This window comes from Lathyrus oleraceus, chromosome 7, assembly GCF_024323335.1.
Source record: "Lathyrus oleraceus cultivar Zhongwan6 chromosome 7, CAAS_Psat_ZW6_1.0, whole genome shotgun sequence".
Lineage (NCBI taxonomy): Eukaryota > Viridiplantae > Streptophyta > Magnoliopsida > Fabales > Fabaceae > Lathyrus > Lathyrus oleraceus.
In genome coordinates this window covers 449,657,533-449,669,953 of record NC_066585.1, presented here as the reverse complement: position 1 = coordinate 449,669,953, position 12,421 = coordinate 449,657,533, and the positions used below count along the sequence as shown (strand labels likewise).

Sequence of the window (12,421 nt, the reverse complement as noted above, 5' to 3'; positions counted from 1 at the left end):
CTTGGTTAATCACTGATTCTCGGTTAAAATACCATTTTCTCTCCCTCTCTTTAGGTTAATCACCTTTTGGTTAACATACCATTTCCTTGGTTAATCACCGATTCTCAGTTAAAAGACCATCTTTTTTTCCTTCTTGGTTAATCACCAGTCTTGGGTAACATACCATTTCCTTGGTTAATTATTGATTCTCAGTTAGAAGACCATCTTTTTTCCTTTTCGGTTAATAATCAGTCTTGGTTAACATACCATTTCCTTGGTTAATCACCGATTCTCGGTTAAAAGACCGTCTTATCTTTCTCTTTTGGTTAATCACCGTCTATCGGTTAAAATACCACTTTCTCTTTCTATTTTGGTTAATCACCGTCTATCAGTTAAAATACAATTTTCTCTTTCTCTTTTGGTTAATCACCGTTTATCGTGGCACGACAATGATGTCCCATACACCCTTATCAACCGAGTTGATATGGATACACATACAAGCTTTCCAATAGCCATAATTTTTGCCGGTGAAAATTCTTGCTTTATTGTTCGCCCATTTATGTTTGTTAGCCATTATCTAATAAGCAAATCTTAAGCACGAAATGAACCTGAGTTCATTATACCATTTGTTAGACGATAATACTAGATATAGAGGGGGTGAATAGATCCCGAGTTAAAAACTTGACAGAAAATTTTCTTGAAAAATTTATGGCATAAAAACAAGTTACAAATATTCTGGATCAAAAAATTGTCTAGCCGAACCCGCTATCAAAGAGCTCGGATATGCGTATAAAAGGAAACGGTATGATAATGATTCACAAATCGATCAACAATAACTAATCACAACTAGTTGAATGCAAAGTTATACGGATAAGTCTATCTCCAATGATGATTCACACAAAAATACAAGTGAGGCAATTTGTCAAACACTTAGTGTACAATCAATAATGTTTGGAATTCTACGTGGTTTTGTTGTTCTAGAAATCCAATCACAACCAAATGGTTTATGATCTACACAATAATACCAATTTCAAAATGTGTTCAAAATTATGATCGAAATAATATTGATCAAAGGATCAATGCAATAGACAATTTACAAATCGATGAGAAAAGCACATCATAGCAGTAGCAACTCAGTCCAAGAACTCGAAAGAAGATGTTGCATTAACAAATCTCTAACTCATATTTTGTTCAAACTATCACTTGGTTTCACTAATCCATTTCACCTACTAAACCTATAACTCTCTCTCATTAATTAACTACAATTAACCAATATAGCAACAAGACTAACTAATGAGCAACCTTGTTTTAGCAGAGCCAACATATAGCCAATCCAATTCAGTTTCAACATGCCAATTACATAACCATTAAGTTTTCATGCTATCCAAACTATAGTTTTGAATTTTACTTGAAATGATAACTTACAAATCATTCATAAACATAACACTAGCAATGCCAAATTAGAAATTTTCAATTATTATAAAAGGGTTTAGTTCACATGCTAACAAATTAGCCATTCAATTTCTTTCTGATAGTTTAATATAACAAATTAGAAGTAACAATCCCTAACGAACCAATTTTGAAACCTGACTGCACCAATTCAAATTCATCATTCCATAACAACTTAGTTTTTTATAACAAGTTCAATGATCCAACTAACAGTTCATAATGGAAAGATTTTCTAAAATGGAAGTTAAAATCAAAACTCCAATTTCAAATTCTAAATGAAGCTGCATAATTAATTAACTAACCTACCAATAAATTAATACTACCATGCATTAAACAACCATGGCAGTCCAATCCAACCTACTAACATTGCAAGACCAAATAACAATAACCTTTTTTGAATGTTGATTAATCTTGAGTCTTGACCATGATAACCTTTTTTGAATGTTGATTAATCTTGAGTCTTGGCCATGAGAATGCAGTTGACCTTGATTGGAATGGTATGACTCTGCTACTAGTTTGAAGGCTGATCATTTTCAGAATTTGTTGAGACACTTCATAACAACAAACTAACTATAAGCCATGCCAATTCAGAGTCATCTAACCGATAACTCACTAACAACTAACTGTCATATATATATATATATATATATATATATATATATATATATATATATATATATATATATATATATATAGAGAGAGAGAGAGAGAGAGAGAGAGAGAGAGAGAATGAATGCACAAGGATTTGGTTATGCAGTTCCCCAATCGACTTCGTTATGGTTACGTATGCCCTCAATTCAAATTTCAATTGAGATATTATATTATATCTTACTTCGCAAATGTACGAACACAAGAGATGAAGAATTCTAACCCTATAAACCCTAGGTTTGATGTTGATTCTACCACCTCTAAGAACCTTGATCAAAGATTAATTAAGTAACCAACAATGTCGCTTCAACTTACTATTCTCACGCTACTTCTTTGAACGAAACCCCTTGTTCCTCAAAGCTTTCAATAGGTTGAATTGATTCCAAGCACACACTTTTTGAACCCAAGATTTGCAAATGCGATCAACCGTCTCATTCTACTTCCTTGCAAGGCACCCCTTGTCCCAAGGCTTTCACTCGATCGGATCCGGACTGCGTAATGTTGTCTAAAACATTCAAACCCTAACGATCTTGAAGGAAAATCCCACCTTGGTTTTCTGATTTGAAACCTCCAAGTTCTCAACCCAATATCAACGATACAAACAACCTAATTGGACATTATCAACCCTAGTATATATGGCACCCAATCATAAAATGATTATGTGTAGTTTGATTGTGTGTATGCATAGAAGAGAGGTTGAATGAGAATTCTTTGAAATCCTGATTTCATGTAGGTTTTACACACTAGAAACCTTAATAGACAATGATGCATGTATGAAATATTTATATGCATACATGTTTGGAAACAAAATGAATGCACAAGACTTGGAAAAATTATGAATTTTTGAAAAAAATCATCCGATAGGTCTACCTATGAAAGTCATGTGCCGACCTGTTCAACGGATAGGTTGACCTGTGTAAGGTCATGTGTCAACCTAGGTATAGCACGCGCTGCCTATGTGTCGACCTGAAGAGGCAACACATGATCCAGAACCTATAGGCTTCAATACGACAGAATGGGTGTCGACCTATAGCATTTTTGTTTCTATAGGTCGATCTATAGTAGTAAAAGTATTTCCATAGGTCGACCTGTAGACGTATGTGTTGACCTATGTTGTAAATTTTCACAAAAAAATCTTTTTCATGTATTTTTGATGCATGACACTTTTTTCAAGTTGTTCCCAAATGCTTTTATGCATTCTAATGCAAAGATACACATAAAGAATCAGAGGATATTGTCCAATACATTCACACTAAAGTATCCTATTTTTGACATCTTGTAAAATACATCTAACAAAAGTTGCACTCACAAGACCAAAGAATGAGAAAAAATAACTAAGTGTGAAGATTGTGGGCTTAATGAAAATTTGGGTGAAAAAGGGAGAAAAAGAGTGAAGCTTCGGGAAAAATCACACGCACCATCGTGCAACATCACATACACAATAGAGCCATAAAAGATGCATTGCGTACGATGCAAGTCATCACACGTATGATGGTCTCTCTTTCTATGTTTTTTTCATACCCATATGATCCAATCATAGTCCTTTTTTAGGGTGTAAGGACAAAATTCAGTATCTACAACTCATCTCTAAGATTTTGATTATAACAAAGGATGAAATAAAATGATACCCTAACAAAATTTATCTAAGTGTGCATGACTCTAATAAAAAAGAAGTCAGATAGACATATATCAGATACATACACAAGTTCAGAATGACCACTTAGAAGGTACGCAAGCAGAAGCTCTGACTCTGAACAAAGGAAGCGTACAAAGCTTAACAAAGAAATAGATATCAGACACCCTGAAGCAGAAGAGTGAACTCTAGGATCTAAAGCTTTTATACTCTGACGTAATCAATTAGGAAGACATCAAGAACCTCTGAAGACAGTCAGTTGTAAGCAACTATCTGAAGATGTACTTGCTGAACAAAAACTCTGATGTCTGAACACTCTGATTCAGAAAACAATCACCAAAGACTTAGCTATGAAGACTTCCACTTATGGCAAGAATCTTATTTTGGAAGAAAATTATAGCGCCACAAACTGCTTTGGAAAGAACACAGAGATTAATGACATTAATCATCAATCATTACCAAGATCCTTCTTGATCCAACGGTCTCTTCATCAATCCCTATATATATAGGATGGATCTCTTCACAAAAAAACAACAACGAAACACACGAGAATACTGAAACCAATCTCATATCTCTTACGCATTCTCCTTTCACACGAGTTGCTACTCGAAAGTGTGAACATTTTTTTTGTTCTTATATTGTGTAATTTCTTCTTACCTAGAAGCACTAAGCACTATTGTAATTTCACTTAATTATTGAATTTTCCTCAAGTGACTTGTGAAGTCTGTAAACTTGAGAGGGCTAAGATATCTTTATCCTCTTAGACGATCAATTGTTGTAATCTTTCAAGATTAGTGGATTAAGTCCTTATTGAAGGTGAAATCATCTTGGCCGGATGGACTGGAGTAGCTTTGAATTTCAAGCGAACCAGGATAAATTTTTTGTGTTGATATCTTTTGTTTTCGCGTGTGTTTTATTTTCAAAAGTTTTCTTTATCAGTTAAAACAATTCAAACCCCCTTTCTTGTTTTTCTCAACCTTCAATTGGTATCAGAGCTTCGACTCTGTTATTGATTCTCCAATCAAACACTTAACAGTGTAGAGAGATCCATCGTGAGAAAAACACTATGGCCAACACCACTGAAAGAGACAGTTACAATGCCAAACCTCTAGTCTTTGATGGAGAAAAATTTGATTACTGGAAAGACAGAATCAAAAGTTTCTATCTGGGATATGACGCTGACCTATGGGACATAATTACTATGGGCTATGTACCTCCTGTATCTGATGCTGGTATTGCTATTGCCAGAAACAAGATGGCGGATGATCAGAAGCGTGACTTCAAAAATCATTACAAAGCCAGAACAATATTGTTGAATGCCATTTCCTACAATGAATATGAAAAGATCACCAACAGGGAAACTACTAAAGAAATACTTGACTCCCTAAGGATGTCCCATGAAGGTAACTCACAAGTCAAAGAGACAAAGGCTCTAGCTCTAATCCAGAAGTATGAAGCCTTCAAGATGGAGGATGATGAAGCTATTTAGGTAATGTTTTCTAGATTTCAAACTTTAATTGCATGACTCAAGGTTCTGGATAAAGGCTACACAACTGCAGATCATGTCAAAAAGATTGTCAGAAGCTTGCCAAAGAAGTGGAGACCTATGGTCACTGCATTAAAATAATCAAAGGATCTGAACAACATAAGCCTGGAAGAACTCGTCATCTCCCTCAGAAGTCATGAGATATAACTTGAGGAAGATGAGCCCTAAAAGAAGAACAAATTTGTAGCCCTGAAATCCAAATTTGAGAAACGTAAACCAGAAAGGAACAAAGCCCTCCAAGATGAAGAAGAAGACAATGACGACTCTGAAAAGGAAGACTCTAACGATGAAGAAGAGTTATTCCTTCAGACCAGAAGAGTGAAAGAACTCTGGAGAAAAGGGAACAACAACTTCAGAAGGCCAAGACCCAAGGGAGATCGCTCAGAATCAGCTTCCATAAGCAAATCAAACAAAGAGGTAAGATGCTATGAATGTAAAGAAATAAGTCATTACATAAATGAATGCCCAAAGCTCAAGAAAGAAAGCTCCAAAAGAGAAGGTTTCAAGAAAAATTCCTCCAAAACTAAGAAGGGACTCATGGCCACCTGGGACGATACTGAATCCGATTCCTCTGGATCAGACTCTGAAGAACAGGAAAATGTGGCATTCATGGCTACCACATCTAGAAACTCATCAGAAAGAGAATCTAATCCTGAAGAAGTATTTTCTGATCTTTCTCGCTCTGACCTTGAATCATGCCTTTCTGAATCTCTAAACTCATATCAGAAACTTAAACAAAAATTTAAAGCATTAAAAAGGGTCCTTGAAGGAACCATTGAAGAATGTGATAGGCTTGAGATAACAGTTTCTGTATTAAATGATGATATTTTGATTTTGACAAGAGAAAAAGAATCCATAAATAAACAATGTTTAAAACTTAAAGAAGCTTTATCTCAAGCCCCACAAACTTCCAACACAATTATATATGAATATGAAAAAGCTATTCAAAAGTTTTTGAAAAATAGGATAGAAAGAAGCAGAATGGCTTCTATGATTTATGGAGTCAGTCAGAATAAGAAAAGAGGACTAGGATATGATTCTAATGAAGACAAACACATATCTTTTGCAGATGACAAACCTAAATCCTCATTTTCTTATCATTACACACATGCACAAACACAACGTTTTACCAATGCTAGAAAACCCAAAGTCTTAAGAAACTCTGGGAGAACTAATCACAAAGGACCCAAAAGATTATGGGTACCAAAGGGTAAGATAGTTTATGTTGCAGATATCCTATGCAGCAGAGTTAAGACACCAATCATGGTACCTGGACTCTGGGTGCTCGCGACACATGACGGGAAGAAAGCATATGTTCCAAAGCCTGGAACTTAAGGATGTTGGCTTTGTAGGTTTCAGAGGAAATCAGAAAGGAAGAACCAGAGGCTCCGGAACTATTGGTAATGGATCTCTTCCCTCTATATCTGATGTTCTCTATGTAGAAGGCTTAATGCATAACCTGTTATCAATAAGCCAATTAAGTGATAACGGTTATGATATAATCTTTAATAAAAAAACTTGTAAAGCAATTAATCAGAATAATGGAACAGTTCTATTCACGGGCAAGAGGAAAAACAACATTTACAAAATAAATCTTTCAGACCTAAAAGATCAAAATGTAAAATTTTTAATGTCTGTAAACGAAGAGCAATGGGTATGTCATAGACGCTTGGGCCACATTAGCATGAGAAGACTCTCTCAGTTAAATAAACTCGAGTTAGTCAGAGGTCTACCTAAAGTGAAGTTTTCTTCAGATGCTCTGTGTGAGGCATGTCAGAAAGGAAAAATTTCAAAAACATCCTTTAAAATGAAAAAATGTTGTTTCCACCTCTAAGCCTCTGGAACTTCTCCACATTTACCTGTTTGGACCTGTTAAGATAACGTCAGCTAGTGGAAAGAAGTATGGATTGGTCATTATTGATGATTTTAGTCGTTGGACATGGGTAAAATTTCTAAAGCACAAGAGTGAGTCTCACTCTGTATTCACTAGCTTCTATTCTAAAGTGCAAAATGAATTTGACTCTAAAATCATCAGAGTCATAAGTGATCATGGTGGCGAGTTCGAAAACGAGTTCTTTGAAGAACTGTTTGATACTAATGGAATATCCCATGATTTCTCCTGCCCTAGAACTCCACAACAAAATAGAGTTGTAGAAAGGAAGAATATGACAGTCTAAGAAATGGCCAGAACCAAGATTAATGAAACAAATGTGGCTAAGCACTTTTGGGCTGAAGCAGTAAAAACAGCGTGCTATATTCATAATAGAATCTCCGTAAGACCTATTCTGGAGAAGACTCCTTATGAACTATGCAAGGTAAGAAAACCCAACATTTCTTACTTCCATCCTTTTGGATGCTCATGTTTTATTATTAACACTAAAGAACATCTGAACAAGTTTGATTCAAAAGCACAAAAAGGTATTATATTAGGATACTCATAATGCTCTAAGGGATACAAAGTATACAACACAGAAACCAAAATTATGGAAGAATCAATACATGTCAGATTTGATAATAAGCTTGACTCTAAAAAGTCAAAGCTAGTTAAAAAACTGGAAGATTTGGAGATAACTCTTGCAGGTTCTGACGAAAATACTAAAGCATCAGAGGAAGCTGAGAAGCAAAATCCAGAAGCAAATGAAATCTCAACTATCCAGAAAAGATCAAGAAATCGTCCAAAGATCTCTAAAGAATTGATTCTGGGAAACAAGGATGAACCAGTCAGAACAAGGTCTACATTCAAAGTATCTAAAGAAACTCCTCTGGGATTAGTATCTCTGATTGAGCCTACTTCCCGTGATGAGGCACTTCAAGACAATGACTGGATTCTGGCAATGAAAGAAGAACTTGATCAATTTTCAAAGAATGATGTCTGGGATCTTGTCCCAAAGCTAAAAGGAATTCATATTATTGGAACAAGATGGGTATTCAGAAACAAATTGAACGAAAAAGGAGAAGTAGTCAGAAACAAAGCATGACTGGTGGCACAAGGTTACAGTCAACAAGAAGGAATTGACTACATCGAAACCTTTGCTCCAGTCGCCAGGTTAGAATCCATTCATTTACTTGTATCATTCGCTGTAAATCACTCCATCAAATTATATCAGATGGCTGTCAAGAGTGCATTTCTTATGCTTATATATCATAAGAAGTGTATGTTCATCAACCTCCAGGTTTTGAAAACTCTAAATGTCCAAAACATGTTTTTAAACTGAAAAAATCACTGTATGGTCTAAAATAAACCCATAGAGCTTGGTATGAAAGACTAAGCAACTTTCTTTTGGAACATGATTTGGGGAAAGGTTGACTCTACACTCTTCTGTAAAAACATTAGAAATGATCTCATGATATGTCATATATACGTTGATGATATAATTTTTGGTTCAGCTAACCCCTTTGTTTGTCAAGAATTCTCTGAGCTAATGCAGGCAAAATTTGAAATGAGTTTGATGCAAGAACTAAATTTCTTTTTGGAAATTCAAATCAATCAAGCTTCAGAAGCTACATATGTATATCAAAGTAAATATATAAAAGACATTCTGAAGAAATTTGAAATGTCAGAATGCAAACCATCAAAGAAACCCATGCATCCAACCTGCATTCTGGAGAAAGAAGAAGTAAGTCAAAAGGTTTTCCAGAAGCTCTATCGTGGTATGATAGACTCTCTTCTCTATCTGACAGCTACTCGTCCTAATATTCTTTTTAGTGTATGTCTATGTGCCAAATTCCAATCAGATCCAAGGGAATCTCATTTAACAACAGTTAAAAGAATCCTAAGGTATATGAAAGGAACTCCTAACCTTGGGTTGGTGTATGAGAAAACATCGGAGTATAGGCTCTCTGGATATCGTGATGCAGATTATGCAGGGAATAGAATGGAACGTAAAAGCACATCTGGAAACTGCCAATTCTTGGGAAACAATCTTATATCTTGGGCCAGCAAAATACAGTCAACCATTGCTCTCTACTGCAGAAGCGGAATATATATCAGCATCACTATGCACTACTCAGATGCTCTAGATGAAAAATCAACTAGAAGACCTTCAAATATTTGAGAGTAACGTTCTTATCTTCTGTGATAATACTGCTGCCATATGTTTAAGTAAGAACCCAATTTTGCATTCCAGAGCTAAGCACATAGAAATAAAACATCATTTTATCAGAGACTATGTTCAAAAAGGGGTAATATCTTTAAAATTTATACAGACCATCAATGGGCTGATATCTTCACAAAGCCCCTCGCTGAAGATAAATTCTCATTCATTCTGAAACACTTGAAGATTGAAAATTGCCCAGAATGAATCTAATGTGGTTCTCTAAAATAGCAAAATAAGGCTCTAAAAATAACATCTGGTATCTGGATCTGACTCTGATACTTCTACCAGTTAGAAGTCATCTGAATCAATAATCCTCAGGATCCAATCCCTTGGTATTCCTGAAGATTAGATAGATCAACACGTGGGTTATCTTGCGTCTGACCTTGGATTTTCTAGATAACTATCTAGCAGAAATCAAGAGACAGACCCTTGATACCTCCTCGAGCAGTGTGCGGATTTGTGGATTAGACTTCCATCATTAGCTGTAATCATGCCTCCCCTAAGTGTGTCAACTCCTTTTTCTGTGCCATCATTAATTTTTTAACTTTTCAACTGCTACTTAACGTTGTTGTTTTGCATGTTTTCTATGTGTACTTATATTTTTCACACTTCACACTTTCACACTTTTCACTCACATCCTACACAAACCTTTCTCCCTCTCAAGTTCCTCAAAGTTCTTCAACCTTCATCAACTTCATCTTCTTCGTGGATTCCCAACAACAATCCGTCTACAACTACTCTCAACAGATGGAATCAACAGAACAACCTCCATGTTCCTCTCAACAAAAACCTGCAACAACTGGTGTTGTCTCCACCCTCATTTACAAAGAACCACACATCTTAGATCGTGAACCACACATTCATCTTGCTACTCCCTTTGACAAGCTTGATGTTTTGTGTGAATCCCTGGTGGATTTTGAGAACATGAAAAGGAATGGAATAGACCTTACTGAAGAAATCAGAAAGCAAGGGTGGGAAAACTACTTTCAAAGGCTCTATGGTCCCGTCTATACATTTATGGTAAAATAATTATGGCATTTTGCAGACTCAGATGATCACTATATCGTGTCATATGTTCTGGGGGTAAAAATCGTAATCACAGAGAAGTCCATCGCCTCCCTTATGAACATGGAGAAGATAGGGGGAAGAAGGATTTACAATATTAACCCTAGGGCAAAGTATATGTCCCAGGAAATTGCCTTAACCATCTTCAAATAGAACGTTGAAGGTAACTCCTCCAAGAACAAGGAACTTCATCAGAACCTCAGGGTCTGGCTGAAGATCATTCTGGGAACCATTCATCATCGCCCAACCTCCAACTCTTCTGACTATATCAACACTGATCAGAAGTGCATACTCTACTGCATCCACAAAGGGCTCAAGCTGAATCTGCCAGCGCTGCTGTTCAAGTACCTGTGAGACTCTATAAGAGACACCATAAACAACATGAAGCCCAGAACCTATATCTCTCTAGGAAGGCTGGTTTCTGACGTTCTGATAGAGAGTGGGCTGATGGATCACCTGATTCACCATAATTTGATGAAGGATGTCACCGTTGACACTAGAAGGCCTCTGAACGCTCGCAATCTGAAGAGCATGGGGGTGGTTGAGCAAATTCGGTTGAAATCCTCATTGGACACTTCATGGGAATCACTAAAAGATCAGAGGAAGATTCCCAATGGCCTCTACCTCTTCTCTAAAATCGACCCTCTAGAGGTTGTTGCACACTATCTGCAGGATCTGGCCAGCCAAGGAGTCGACATCTCAGAGTTCTCTATGGATTGGCTGCCTGATCATCCACCAAACTTCATGAAGAAACAACGAGAGCCCTCTGAGAAGTCAAAGAAGGCCAAGAAGGAAAAGTTGGGGGAACCTTCTGTATCAAGACCTCCGATACCTCTGATCGAATCTCCAAGTAAGTCCCTGCCTACTCACTCTCGCTCTGTAAATTTAAAGAAAATTGCTTCTTCTTTTCCCCAGACTTCACCCATCTACACAAAATCTGAACCCTCACCCTCAACCACCAAACCCTCTGAAACACCTTCCTCTAACCCCTCATCTTGCCCTCTCCAAAAATTTAACCTCACCACCACGACCTTACCAGTCTCTGAAGCGGAAATGTTCAATGAACCAATTTCACCACCCTCTTCAACACCGTCATCCCCACCTTACTACATCCTCTCATTTGACTCAGAACCTTATGACTCCCAATCCCCCACCTTGGACCAACTTCAGGCTCGTTCCCTTTCCATACAATAATAATCTGAACCAGAAGCCAACATTTTCCCACCATCTGAACAACCACCAACACCACCATCTGAACAAACACCAACACGACCATATGAAAAACCAACACCACCACCATCTAAACAACCACCAACACCACCATCTGAACAACCAACAACACCACCATATGAACAACCACCAACATCACCACCTGAACAACCAACAACACCACCATCTGAAACTCCCATTGTAACACCCTCTGAGAACACTGTTCTCCCTACCTCTGAACCTCCCGCTGAAACTACCTATACACCACCAGCATCTCCATCCCCCACTCTCGAACCATAACCTACCTTCCCCACCCTTGAAGAAGCAATTACTTTATTTGTTGAGTCCTCAGTGGAGAAGATCAGATCTCTATCTGATAATTCTGGTATCAGTGACGATCCCTCTGCAGTAAGGATTCACTAGAACAGAGTGATCAGATGGATGACCTCTGAGGCTTTCAAACTAAAAGGCCTCTCTGAACAAGTTCACAACGACTTTATCAGAGAAGCTGGAGAAAGGATGCAGACACGTCTGGTCAGAGTGGCAGAAGAGAAGGCCAGAATAGAAGCAGAAGAGAAGGCTCGTCTAGAAGAAGAGCAAAGGGTCAAAAAAGCTGCAAAGAAGGTTGATGGTGTTGCGGCTACTGCTGAAGCTGAAGCGAAAGCAAAAGCTAATGCTGAAGAGGCAACACACATAATTGTAGAAGAAGCTGCAAAGGCAAGAAACAATGCTCTGACTCAGGGGGAGTCATCTCACTCTGACTTTCCTTCTCTTGTCCTGAAGACCCTAGAAGAG

The 12,421-nt window shown here is 37.2% G+C and overlaps 1 protein-coding gene across 1 annotated transcript; it reads left to right on the top strand.

Moving 5' to 3' along the window:
• The first annotated feature begins 10,948 nt into the window (after window positions 1-10,948).
• LOC127104307 (extensin-like) lies at window positions 10,949-11,926 on the top strand. Its single transcript, XM_051041497.1, has 2 exons — window positions 10,949-11,267; window positions 11,625-11,926. The coding sequence occupies exons 1-2, from the start codon at window positions 10,949-10,951 to the stop codon at window positions 11,924-11,926; spliced, it is 621 nt and encodes a 206-aa protein (XP_050897454.1).
• Window positions 11,927-12,421: the final 495 nt, after the last annotated feature.

Bases quoted from the DNA above. Each gene is read 5' to 3' on its own strand.
- LOC127104307 (XM_051041497.1), top strand. From the start codon at position 10,949: ATGGGGGTGGTTGAGCAAATTCGGTTGAAATCCTCATTGGACACTTCA. The intron at 11,268-11,624 runs GTAAGTCCCTGC...AATCTGAACCAG, and splicing joins ACCTCTGATCGAATCTCCAA to AAGCCAACATTTTCCCACCA.